Source organism: Camelus bactrianus, chromosome 6 (genome assembly GCF_048773025.1).
Source record: "Camelus bactrianus isolate YW-2024 breed Bactrian camel chromosome 6, ASM4877302v1, whole genome shotgun sequence".
NCBI classification, from domain to species: Eukaryota; Metazoa; Chordata; class Mammalia; order Artiodactyla; family Camelidae; genus Camelus; species Camelus bactrianus.
The window spans coordinates 12,636,873-12,650,724 of record NC_133544.1 but is presented as its reverse complement, the minus strand read 5'-3'; the positions used below and the strand labels follow the sequence as shown (position 1 = coordinate 12,650,724).

At 41.2% G+C, this 13,852-nt stretch overlaps 1 protein-coding gene across 1 annotated transcript in view; it reads right to left on the bottom strand.

Annotated features, from left to right (window-relative positions):
• NRDE2 (NRDE-2, necessary for RNA interference, domain containing) overlaps window positions 1-13,239 on the bottom strand; it is a 57,171-nt gene extending 43,932 nt beyond the window's left edge. Inside the window, exons 1-3 of the mRNA XM_010968684.3 lie at window positions 13,086-13,239; window positions 2,767-2,875; window positions 1,356-1,589 (exon numbers count right to left, since the gene is read on the bottom strand). Of these exons, the coding sequence (XP_010966986.2) occupies window positions 1,356-1,589; window positions 2,767-2,875; window positions 13,086-13,149 (407 nt within the window). The 5' untranslated portion in view covers window positions 13,150-13,239. The remainder of the gene's footprint in view (window positions 1-1,355; window positions 1,590-2,766; window positions 2,876-13,085) is intronic.
• Window positions 13,240-13,852: the final 613 nt, after the last annotated feature.

Genomic DNA, 13,852 nt, shown 5'->3' with positions numbered 1-13,852 from the left:
TAGCTAAAGTATGAGTCTTCGGGTCACACAGTGATTGAAGTATTTCGCTCTGAAGACATACGAAAGAGCAGGACCATCAGTGCCGTATTCATCCACTCATTCACGTAACAGAAACATGCTGCGTGTTTACTACGCATCAGGCTCCACGCCAGCCGTGGCAGGGAAGCTGCGAGGAAGCCAGGAGCGGTGCCTGCCCACAGAGATTCAGCCAAATTCAGAACCTTGCTGCTAGACTCCTTTCTTCTTTCGTCCTCTAGGGTTACAGGTGTAGCATCTGAGACACAGAGAGGGCAAGTAAATCTGGATCCTCTGAGCACAGAGGCCTGCGGCCTTCTCCGACGCTGATCTGATGACAGAGGGTGCTGGACGACTACACTGCTTGCCTCTCTGATGGGAACTCCACCGGCCAGACTCCAGACTTGCTCTCACCAGAGCTCTCACGGACACCAGTGGGACATCTAAGCACACAACCAAAGCAAACATTCCCCAAACAGTTGCGAACATCTTAATAGCACTAAATTTTTTTAAGTGTGCCTTGGACAGGTACTTAGATTTTCTCTTCTGGACCATGTGAACAAAGAAAAGAAAAACATGAAATGAGGGCTAATTCAAGTACATACCACCTGGCCCACACGTGGGAAAGTGCCTCCCTCTGCAGGAGGAAGTCATACCAAGCAGAGAGGAGGACGTATCACTCAGCACCTACGCGGGGATGGGTCTGTAGAATGCTTTGAACACTATGGACAGCAGAGCAAAGCATGGGGAGGAGTGAAGCCCCAAGGAAAGAAAATACTGCAGTCAACACAGCGGTTCGAAACAAATGCGAAATAAGGGCAGAAGCAATGATTATTTTAAGTCCTACGTTAACCTAAACCACAGAGAAAGCATGTGTGTGTGCGCGCGCAGGGGTTTTGATGTGAGTGACTGAAAGGGAGATGTATCAAGAAAGAGAAGCCAGTTTTCCTACTCTTCATAAAAGCGTGGAAAGCTAAGCAGTGAGCCGGCCCCGTGCCCACTGTGAGGCACGCCTGCCATTTTCCAGGAATCCCATACACTTCTGTCTGAATCAGATTCTGACACAATCATTACTGTGTCTAAGTAACATTTCACAAAGAAAATCATGGCCCTATTTTTTTTCTTTTAAATTAAAGCTTTCTTCTCTTATGCTGACCTAATGGTGGGGCTCCTTCTGTTTTTCTGATTTACTTGTTTTTATAAGCTTTATTGATACACTTATTGACTATTTCAACTGAGTGGCTAAGTAATCATTCAAGTGTCTAACATGCGGCAACAATCAAGGAGGAAAACATCTAAGATTTTAAAAAATCACACGTATCTGAGAACAGAAAACCTACTTCGGTTTCTCTGACTCCTTCTTACTGTCTCTGACGCTTCGGGAAGGTCTGTCCTCTTCAGAATCAGTATATGGCTCAGACCCACTGCTACTCGACTGCCCATGTCTTCTCTTGGTTTTCTTGTGATGCTGATGCTTCCTTTTCTTCTTTTTCTCTTTCTTCTTCTTTCTGCTTGCTCGTCTGGGCTTTCTGCTGCTGTCACTTTCATCTGAAGGCTCTGATTTCAGAGGACTCCTGTTTGGGAAATCAACCTCAGAATTATTTTCAGAAGAGAATTAAGAAAATAATATGTAAATAAGTATGCAAATAAACAAGCATCTTAAAAGGAACTCTTCAAATGCCCACACAGACTTACTATCTGCCCATATATGACATGGTAACTTTCTGGATTACAGCTCACCTTGAAGACTCAAGAGTTGGACCTAAAATAACATCAGGTGAAGAAATTCTAATCTGAATAGCTTCTAAACCTATACTTTCATATCTATGCATTTTTCAGTGAAATAATCTACCAGTTATTTTATTAAATGCAGTACTTTTTAAAACACTATGAAAGGTTTATTTTCAGTTCTACATATTATGTCAGTATGTCTTTCAATGCCCCCCTCCAAACTTACTGAGCTGTAAGAGTTCTTTACACATTCTGTATTCTAGTCCCTGGGGGTAACTGCATCCTAGTGAGGAGGAGATACTGGGATGTATGCTCTGTGATAACAGGACCTAGTTTTATTCTCTGCCGTATCCCCAGCACTGATGGTCCTTGTTTCTAGCAGTGACCATGAGCTCTTTCTCATTACTGAAATATCTACAAACAACTCAGTCTCATGCACCAACTATTCTCAACTTCTAAAGGCTTCTTGTGCTTTTAGAGTACATGGCTTCTTAGAATTCATCGTATTAGTAGGACCTCTTGGTTTATATTTGTGAGAAACCTCATTTCTCAATTCAGTGATCTATAACAAATTTCTTTCAACGCTGGGTACAGATGGGTGCCGTTTTGTTTTCCCCAAAGTTTTCATGAAATTTTATCCTATGTCATTACACAAGCTCCTTCCATTTTTGCATACAACGCCTATCTTCAGGCAACTGAAGAAATACCTGAACTGCAATATTCTAAAGGTTACTAATGAGGTTAATAAAGTTACTTAAGAATCACAATGACGCCATTTCCCTTGTGGCCTAATTATTGGCAGTAACTGTGCCATGTACTTGCTGCTGCAATGCAAAGGGGAAAAAAAGGACAATCTGTAAGAGTAAGGTCAAGGAAAACAAAGATCACATCATTACATTAGGTAAAAGGAAGAGTTTTACCTAACTCTTTTATCACCAAGTTTTCTAAGGAGCATCATTCAAGCTAAGCTACAGGCGGTACGATGACAAAGGCTAAAAATCCATCTATCAAAAAAACTACCTTGTCAGTTGTGACCCTTCAGGAACAAGGGCTGTGGCCTCTTCAGTTTGTCGACTCAGAGATGTTATGGTTCCAACACAAAAGCTTGGGTTGCTCAGCCAGTCTAATTCTGCACATGCAACAGGGAGAGGAGATCGTTGAAATTAGCTCAATATGATTTCTAAAGCAGGAAATCCATCTAACCAGCTGACATCCTAATTCACAGCCAAGGTCAGCCAGACATTCTGAACAGTCCACAGAAGCTGACGGGAGTCCATGAAATTGTTATTTCACAGGGCACAGGGCTTTCACACACTATAAAATATTTAAGACTGAAATCCTCTTGTGATATCAGGCTGCAGCTTAAGTAAAAGCCACGCAACAAGTGTGGACTAAAACGCAACTAGGCTTTAAGTATTCCATCCACACTCTAATGAGCATGAAAGCTCCCAAAGCATTGGGTTTTAATGACCCCAAATGTGATTCAGACGATTCCAAAAAGCTAAAAAATCAAATCATGCATAAAAGCCCACCAGGCTTAATATTATTATAGAATATTAAGATCTTTTCTTTAAAAAAAAAATCCCAAAGTCCTATCTTAAGGTAACTTAAGTCTTCCCTTGTAACAGTGTTCCTCTATGAAAATAAAACCCAAGGTGTCAACTTCTCTAACAAATGCTAAAATTATATAAGATAATTATATAATTATATAGTAATAATAATCTCTGGGTGGTGAGGTTAAATGTCCAAAATTTTTCTTTTTTCTGCTTATCCATTCATTTTTAACTCTTCTGTAATGAACTATTTCTAAATTACTTGTTTTCTAACTTTTAGGAGTCTTAGCTCCAAAGGAAAACAAAAACATGGGATGGTGGTAGCAAGAGGGCCCAAGGAGGTATGTGTTTTGTCCTGCTTTGTTTCAGGATGGGAGGTGAGAGCATCTTCATGTGCTCAAGAAAAAGAACCTATGAAATGGTTGAAATTAGAAGAGAGAAGGGTTAATTACATTTTTTAATAGCTGTCCTGGGAATATAAATTATATACAAGGGTCACCCATGTAAAGTGTACAATTCTATGGTTTTCAGTATATTTAGAATTGTGCAACTATCACCTTCAGATAATTTTAGAACATTTTCATCATTCCAAAGAGAAACCCCACACCCATCAGCATTCAGTCTCCATCAGCCACCTCCTGCCCTCCCACCCCGACTCCCAGCCCTAGGGAACTACTAATCTACTTTCTAGCTCTATAGATTTGCCTATTTGGGACATTCCATATAAACACGATCATACAATACACAGTCTTCTTTCACTTGGCATCATGTTTTCCAAGTTCAACCATGCTGTAGCATGTATCAGTACTGCAGTCCTTTTTATTGCAGAATAATATTCCATTTTATAGATGTACCTCATTTTATCCATTATCAGTTGAGGGACACAGGTTGCTTCCACTTTTTGGCTATTATAAATAATGTTGCTATGAACATTTGGGGACAAGTTTTTACATGGACAGATCGTTTCAGTTCTCTGGGTTAGGTATCTAGGAACACAACTGCTGGGTCATGTGGGAACTCATGTTTAGCATTTTGAGGTACTGCCAGACCATTTTCCAAACTGGCTGCACCATTTTACACTCCCAGTAACAAGGCATGAGGATTCCAATTTCTCCACATCCTTGCCAGCTTGTTACTGTCAGTCTTCTGGACCACAGTCATCCTGCTGGGTCTGACGTATTTCCTAATTCGGGTTGTGTTTCCTGTTTCCCTGGTGACTAATGATGTTGAGACTCTTTTCATGTGTTTACTGGCCCTTCATATTTGAATAGAAATAGTTACTCAAATTCTTTGCCCAATGTTTAATTGGGTTGTCTCTTTTTATTACTGGGTCGTAAGAGTTCTTTGTAAATTCTGTATTCTAGTCCCTGGTGGTAACTGCATCTTAGTGAGGAAGAGATACTGGAATGTATGCTCTGTGATGACAAGACCTTGTTTTACTCACTGCCATACCCCCAGCACTGAGAGCAACGCCTGGCATACATCAGTAGGAGTTAAATAAATATTTGTGGAAAAGAGAGGGAGGCAGGAAAGTAAATTCCTAAAGAGAAAAGGTACGTTAAAAAGCACAGGAGAAAGGGAAAGAAGAGAGGGAATCTAACTTACAAAGTGCCTACTGTAGGCCAAGCAACAGGTTAAGCACTTCCCATCTTTTAATCCTCACAACAACCCTCTATGGGAGGTACTATGATCTCCACTGTACAGAAGAGGCAACTAAGGCTCAAAGGGAGCAACAGTTTGTAAGGTCATACTTGGTAAGAGTTGCAACAATTGTTCATGCTGTCTTTCTTCTATTGTTTCCTTTGTGGTGGTTCCTTTCCCTTGGACCTAATTCCTGGCAAGAGGTATGTGAAACAGTTCCTGTTGCTCACTGAGATCACAATTATTTCCACAATAATTGGATTCTATCATGAGCGAAGGAAAAGTGGGACAAGATGAAACAAACAATATGCAAGGAAAGATGCTCTCAAACAAGCCCATTATATTTTTACATAAATATTCTGATAGTGATGACAGCTTGGAGGAAATGTAAAGAAATACAGACCTCAAAACAACAAAGTTTGTGACTCTCCAAAGTCCTTCAGAAAGAAAAGCTTTTTAAGGATGCAGTTAAGGCTTTGCCATATGGGACTACCGTGGGTGGCAGGGGAGTAGTGTATAAAGAACTAAAACTCTTGGATTTTGAACTCAAATCATCATTGACCATTTGAGTGACTTTCTTCTCAACCAAATGACCTTTTGTAGGAACAAAAGGCATTTTTACCTGATAAGAAGTTGCTGCTGCTTTTTTTTTTTTTTTTTTTTTTTGCTAGCATATTAGCAGTGAAGATGTGTGGAATATTAGAAGTAATAATCACTGGATGTTAGACCTAGAAAAATTGGGGAGATCATCTAGTCCGGAGATTTTCAAACTTTTTCAGCCAAGGAACTCACTGTTCAAACAAAATCTTTCAGAGAAGTCCAACATGCAGAACAGAGAAAGCTGGATGCTCCTATTGGAGGTTCCCATGGAGGAGTGGGTCTGAGAAGACTCTGGAGCACAGCCTGGCCGCCACTCCTCATTTACAGATCAACAGCTGGAGACCCAGAGAAGTTAAGTCACACAGCCTAATGCACACAGCCGAACCTGGACCTGTGATTCTCCATCCAGTCCTAACCACGCCACGGCGCCACTCTTCACTTCCTCAACTAAGGAGTTGGTTTTCCCGAGTCTCCTTGCAACTGGTACAGGGGGCTATTGTGGCAATTTTCATATTGTAATCTCATTCTCTGCACGTCAGTCTTCCACTAAATTCCAAACCAAAGGTCAACAACTCAGATCCTTACAGGGACCAGATGAGTAATGATCAGTGTGACATGATCCAGAGTGGCAACAGAAAAAAAGAAAAAGACAAACAAAAACATTCTGCCAGCCAAACAAATTATACAGCAACTGGTTTACAACTCCTGCATCTGAGTTTCCAGCTTGCCTCCACTCTTCCCACTCCCTTCTTCCCAAAACAAAAGCAACATGTGGGCAGGAGCCATGACTATTCACTCCTGTATTCCCAACTCCCAGCACAGTGCCTTGGTACAAAGTAAGTGCAATCAACAAATATTTGCTGAATAAATAAAATGAATGAGGATCTGAACTATATCTTTGCATCTTTGTACCCCTAGCGCCTAATTTACTGAACTGAAAGAATATGAGATTGTCAAAAGCTATTATCTAGGTATAAACCACAACTTTATAATTCTTCCAGTTTTCACTGTAAATGCAGATTTAACCATTAAAGAAAAGAATACCTAGTTTGTGTCCAGGCACAGTTCTAGGCTTTGGATGCCCAGTGGTTAGCAAGTCCCTGCTCACGTGGTGCTTATATTTAAAAATAACATTAACTCTTCACATAATAACATTAGCATTGCTAAATTTTAATTACACAATCCTGGAAAGTTACCTCAGATCAAAAGATGCTTTATTAATCAGACTGCAAAGTCCTTTTCTATTTTAACTTACATCCTCAAATAATTTACAAATGCCAAATATATTTAGATAATTGTGTCAATACCATGCAGGGTGTAGCATGCTACAGAGAAGACTAGCAGCATACCACATACCTCGGGTTTAAGAAAGAGAAGCCGACTGGCTGACAAACCTTTTGTCCCTGCAGGTTAGTAAGTAATCACAGGCTGAAACTCACCTGGAAATCAGCACCCTATTATACACATACACACATCCGAGAAAGGGAAGGGTGGAAGTATCAGGCAGGAAAAAACCCCTTAGAACTACTGCCTAACAAAACCAGGCAGGTATCTGTAAGAACCACATCATGTATAATTTTACAGAAAATAATATAGTGAATCATCACTGAATACATCAAGTTGAAATGCTTTTTGTGATTATATAAGTTTATTATATAATTCTATTTCTCCATTACCAGAGAAAATGCTTTAATCCCACTATAGAGAGAGAGAGAGAAGGAATTGTCATGAATAGATTTAAATTTTAAAAACAAATTTTGAATCGCAACTGGATGAAATAACCTTGTTCCACACCCACTCCCCATTGTGTTACAGGCATCCTCCATTTTCCAAAGCTCACTTTACACCAGTTTGCTTTTACGACCTACATTAGTACCTACTTTTGCTCACAAAAAGAAACCTAAAGAGGATTTTCGATTTTACAAAAAAAAGGCGAAAAGCAAAAATAGCGGGAAGCATTTGTTTTGCAGCGAGCCCTCAAGAGGATAGCGAGCACCCCAAGCAGTGACAGTGGCACCGCCAAGCTCCTTCCTCGCAACTATACCCAGCATCTCAGCATCCAGCCACTATAGCTTTGAACTGTGTCTGTGCTTTATCCTGATTTGCTCTGTGCATCCATTAGCAAGATGTGTCCTAAAGTAATTGCTTCTTCGCTCTATGCCATTTCTGCTTACAAAAGGTTTCACAGGAACGCTCTACATTCAGATAGTGGGGGAAACCTGTATAATAAAACAGCACTGATTATCAGTTTATGTGAACTCAGAGGCAAGCACCACCCCTCCAGGGATAATAATTCAAGAGACATTTCTAGGGTTGACTGTATAAATAAATTAGCATATATATTAGGGAAGGGGGTTATTCCTTTGAAAAGAATGAGCCAAGCTCTTTATTCTGATGGAAACCCTTGATTTCTGACAAGGAATCTGAGAGCACAAACATTTGTACAAAAAGCACCAGCAAACGTGGCTAAGAACTGCATTTAAGACGGTGATTACAGAGAACCTAGGCAAAGTCAGCCCTTTCAGAAAATTAACCTACAGCTTGCAGAGACCCAGGGATCCCAAAGGTAAAATTTAAACAACCAAATCCCAACATTCCAATACCACACTGTGGTTTATAACACATTTTCCAGTGTCAGAGGGACCTGTGTTCAAATACTGGCTTTATCGCTTATTAGTTGTGCCTCTCTGAACAAGGTACTTAATCTCTCCGATCCCTTCATTCGGCACTTTTTTACTGAGAGCCAGGCATTGTTCTAGGTGCTGGGAACACACAGTGAGCAGGACAAAGCCAGCACAGCCTCAGGGAGCCGGCACACCAGCAGTCACTTACGTGCAACGAGACAAATGCCAAGATAGAGAAAGTATACAGGGTCTAACGAGAGCACACAATTAGGGCCCCTAATCGAGCCTAGGCATGGATCAGAGAAAGCTGCCTGGGAGAACATCTCAACAAGACCAAAAGGAGGAGAAAGAGTTAGGCCAACATGTTCCTAGGAAGCACCGAGGCAGGGGAAATGGCTTAGACAAAGGCCTGAAAGTGAGAAAGCATGACTCTCGGGGAAACAGGAGGAAGCTGTACCAGCTGGACCACTGGGAGTGGAGGGAGTAGGCGTGAAATGAAGCTGGAGACACTTAACGGGCCCTAGAAACATACCAGAGCTTGGGTTTACCCTGAAAGCAATGAGCAAATGCTTGAAAAGTTTTGAGCAAGGGTGACAAAAATCAGGGCTAGCGTTCCAAAGAGCAGCAGCAGACAGTAGAGTTTAAGAGGAAGCGTTTTGAAGCTACACTGCCTGAGCTCAAGTCCCAGCTGTTACCTCGTTTCCTTCTCCTTAAAAATGCTGATAGAAGTACCAACTTCATAGGGTTGTTATGAGGTGTCACCAAGTTCATACTTATTTGTAAAGCATTTAGACCAGTGGATGGCACAGAGTGTTTTTTTAACTAAGCGATTTTAAAATTCTGGCTACAATGGATAATGGTTCAGGGAAAGAAGGTAGGACTGAAGATGGGGAGACTATTTAGGAAGATGCTGCAATAATCCAGGGGATGACAGTGGCAAAAATTATGCAGCAGCAGTGAGAACAGAGGGAAACTCATCAATTTAAGAGCTCGTTGGAAGGACTAGATGAAGAACTGAATGGGGGAAAGACGAAGCTGAGTACGTGTCTAAGTGTTGGCTTAGGGGAATGGTGGTGCCATGTTCTGACGTGGACACAGGAAGAAGGGCAGGTTTGGGGGGAAAAGATAATGTCTTTAGCTTCTCCAAACGTGGATAACACATCTGCCTCACATGCCTCATATCTTCCATTTCAACTCTGTCCAAAGAGGCAACTCCCAAGCAGCAACATTTTAGAGTAGACAATCCTAACAAATCTGATGGTGTTGGAAGAAAAGCTCAAGAACTGGAGAGACCACACGCCAGGAGCCCTCTGCTGCTCCTAACACAGCAGTGGAGCTCTATGCCTGCTTGTTCAAAGAATGAATGTTGCTGAAACTAGCCTCGCCCATACCCTTACTAAATGTGATGCCTACTTAAAGCTTGGCCCAACACTTAACAGTACCTAGGGAGTAGAGAACAGAGCCTCTCTCACTTGCTTTGGTATCATCTGTCCAGGAGTTTAAATTTTTTTTTAATTGAAACTCTGCACCCACCAGTACTAACACCATCTTGCATTTTTATAACATTTTATAGTGTAAAGCCCACAGCACAGTGCTTCTATTTTTAACAGCAAAAGTCCTTAACAGGGACTAACAGAATGAAGTATATGGCATCCACACGATGGAGTCCTGTGTACCAGTCAAAAGGAGTGAGGAAGATTTCTATACTCCACTGCAGAGTGATCTCTGGGATTTAAGGTGAAATGAAGAATAGTATGTGTTTAAGAAACCGGAGGGACATGTAGTTGCTCATACAAAGGAGGAAAAAAATGGAAGGGTATCATTGACTAATAAATATTCTAACCTGTATGGGAAGGGTTGGAGAACAGAGATGGAAGATTTTTTCTCTGAATGTACTTGGTTTGTATGCATTGTCAACTTTATAACCATGTAAATATTTCACATTATAAAACAGGGTCAATCAAAAAGAAAAATGCAATCCCTAAAAACTGAAAACAAATATAACTAATTGTATATCAAACTGGTAGCAAAACCACACAGAGAATTATTTCAAGTGAATTTAAAACAGTAATTTGACAGCACATGGGTTGTGGGATAATAGCCTCAGGGCACAGAGAACCATAAAGAAATATTGAACTATTTAGTATTAGTCGTATTGCTACTGTTATTTTGAACATACACATAGAAGGACTAATGACACTTAAAACTAAGATTTTCAGCATAAGAGGAAAGAAACATAAATGGTAAATCAAAGAAATCAATTTAAAAAAAGCTCACAATCTTAAATTTGGACTGGAAATATCAATATGAATTCATGATGTGTTTTTTTTCTTTCTGGTTCTGGCCACTGAAAACGTTTAGACATAATGACAACCCAGTGTGTATAAGTACTCCTAACACCCAATTTGCGGGTTTTACATACCCATACCGTTTTCCACTAAAAGAAAAACCAAGCTTCCCGTGAGAAACTGTCAGTTCCAGGCAAAACAAACAAAAAACTAACAAAACACGTAAGTGATGAGCTCTGGGCAGCTTTTAGGGCAGAAAGCAAGGAAGCGATGAAAAACAACTGGGTGATGCCAAAAAGACACAGGCCCAACTTGATCAGGCCCCCATCAGCCGAAGATGGGGTACAATCTGAGCACTGGAAGAATAATATGTGCAACAAACTGAAATAGAAAGATGTTTAAAAAAATTCATGAGTTCATAATGCAAAGGAGGGGTGGGGAACACCTTATTGAACACCTCTGAAAGTTGCCAGGACCCTGACTTATTCTGAAAACTGACAAAGGGTACAAATCAAGCATTCATCCTATCTTTCCGGCCTGATTTCTATTTCAGGGTATCCCAGAGTGTGAAAAAGTTCTTTATAGAATAATTGATACAAATACAGTGAGGAAAAGTTCTTTATAGAATAACTGATACTAATAAGCATAGGAGGAATGCTAAAAATAGAAAATAACCATTTTGTAACTCCAATGAAATAGTGGATCTAAGCATAATCACAAAAGGCTGCAAAAACGACTGATGGGCAGCTTCATAATGGATGAATCAAGCCATCCATGAATCCACTGATCAATCTTACCACTAAAAAAGAGAAAACTAGACAGCACATTCTCCTAATTTGGCTCAACAGCAATTGCAGAGTATCCCTAATAAGGTATTTTCAACTAAAAATAAAAAATTATACCTGAATCCAATTAACTCTCTAGATTTAATTACCGGTTTACAGGAAATAGCAGGATAGGATAGATAAGCATGTTAAATGACACCATAAGGATTTGGTGGGAAATATCTGCAGGAAAAATGGCCCAATTTCCTCAACAAATAAATCACAAGGGAAAATAAAAGGAAAGGAGAAACTGTTTTATATTAAAAAGAGACCTAAGAGATATATCCACAAAATGCATTGTTAGATTTCTTTGGATACTGACGTGCACAAACTAATTGTAAAAGGCCATTTTTGAAACAGCTTGGGGAATTTGAACATTGACTAGCAATTAGATGGTATTAAGGAATTTAGTTAATGTCATTATGATTGGTAATGTTGTGTTTACATTTTTTAAAATACAGTACTTCATAAAAAGCTCTTTTACAAACATTACCCTGATGGTGAACACCCGGAAGACGTCCAAAAATACTGGTTAAGATAAATGACAAGAGCAACACTTCCCGTAAACCTGTCATTTCACCCTCCCAAAATAAAAAGAGTAACCTTTGGTCTGTTATTCAAGTCAGTACCATGCCTCATCACCAATTTCAACCTCCTTCTCAAGGCTCATTATGCCTCTGTATTTCCAGACAAACTGAACTATTTGCAGCTCTTTGCACGGGTTTCATGCTTTCCTTTCTGCACGCCTTTAAAGGTCCTGGAATACCCCTCCACTGCATGTGTCCAAATCGTACACTCCTGAAGCCCAAAAGTTAGCTCCTATATAAATCCTTCATGGAATCTCCCATCAGAAGTCATTATTCCTGCAGTTCACCTTTGTCACCTATAACATCTGACTTTGTACTGTTAATTTTTTTTTGTTAAGTACCTACCATATTTACTGAACACCTACTATGTTTGGGGCCTGTGCTAGGATCTAAGTATGCTGCAGTGAATAGACGAACACTGTTTCTGACTACATTGATGTTACAGTCAAGTAAAGGATGACCAAAATTACACTCATTATGTAAGAAAGTACTCACAATTATGATAAGTGTTACCAAATTGAAATGTAGGAACTACAGGAGGCTCTCACAGAGGTGTCAGACACGACTGGACTCTGCCATATAAGTGCATGATTTACGGTTAATTACTTTAAATTAAAATTCACATGTGCACAATTTTTAACAATGCAGGTCTGGGAATGCTTAGGGCTTAAACACATAATGCCATCACCCGGCATACAGTCGGCCATCACTAAATAAGTTCGTTTTTATCCCCAGCAGCTGTGCCCATCTGAACAGAAACTGTGTTTGATTAGACTCTGGATCCTAATTCCCTAGCTTTTGGTCTGCCAAACGATACGAACCCAGTAAGAAATTCAGAAATAAGTAAAGCAGGAAAGAAAGCAAACTGCAATAAGAACACTCGGGATTTGCACCAGGAATCTCCCCGAGATGTGGAGTACCATTATTCCTATTTTACAGGTGAAGCAACTGAGGCTCGGAGAGAGGATGGGATTCAACAACATGATTATAAGAAAAGTCCCACACGCAGGACCTCTCCTCCGCCTTTCTTTCTCTTCCTGAACTCAGTTCTAGCCCAGGACCCCGGACGAGGGCGGCCGCTCTTCCCAGAAGGCTTTGCAGCGCCCCGGAGAACTCTGGGATACTAGAGGATAAACAAAGCCAAGGAAAGGGCCGAGACCCAGGCCGAGAGACTCCGTCCTAAGCCTGCCAAGTGCCGTTTTTATCCCTTTTGTGTGCTTACCTTTCCTGGAGCTCCCGCTATCGGGAGCCTCACTAACGCCCGCAAACGCGGGGAACAACGCCATGATCACAGGCCGCGCCGCCTTTTCACGCCACAGAAATGGCGCCCGAAGCGGAGGCCGGTAGTAAGGCCTTTGCGGTCGCGGTGCACTCTGGGAAGTGTGGTTTTCCTGCCGCTGCTCCGGGCTTGACCCAGACCGAGGGGCGGGGTGGGAAGAAAAGCGGTGAGGCGTGGTAGGGGCGGTAGGGGCGGTAGGGGCGGTAGGGGCGGTAGGGGCGGTAGGGGCGGTAGGGGCGGTAGGGGCGGTAGGGGCGGGGAGGGAGGGACCACTTCCCAGGAATCAGCACCAGGTGGCTTCTTTGGGAACCCCAAAACGCTGAGACTGGAGGTGCAATTGTTTAGAACAGAAATTTCCAAGAAGTTGGGATTCTGACTCCATCCTTGAGTTCACAACCATCGCTTCCTAACTGGGTCAAATTAATCAAACTCCCTAAGTTTTTGTTTGGATGAAATAAAAATTCACGGTTTAAAGCAAGATAAGAAAAATTTACACATAAAATATTTCTCTGCCCATTTGAGCCTCCCTCCCACCTGTCTAGTGTGCACTGTGTATCTGCTTTACCAGACCTCACCAGTATACCTCAGAAATACCTGATTAACCATGAAGATTAATTTTTCTTTTTCTGGCCTCAGCCAGGTAATTCCTTAGAAGATAACATTCCTTTCTCAATCCTGTAAGGGGTAATGATAACCCACCACTCACCTTG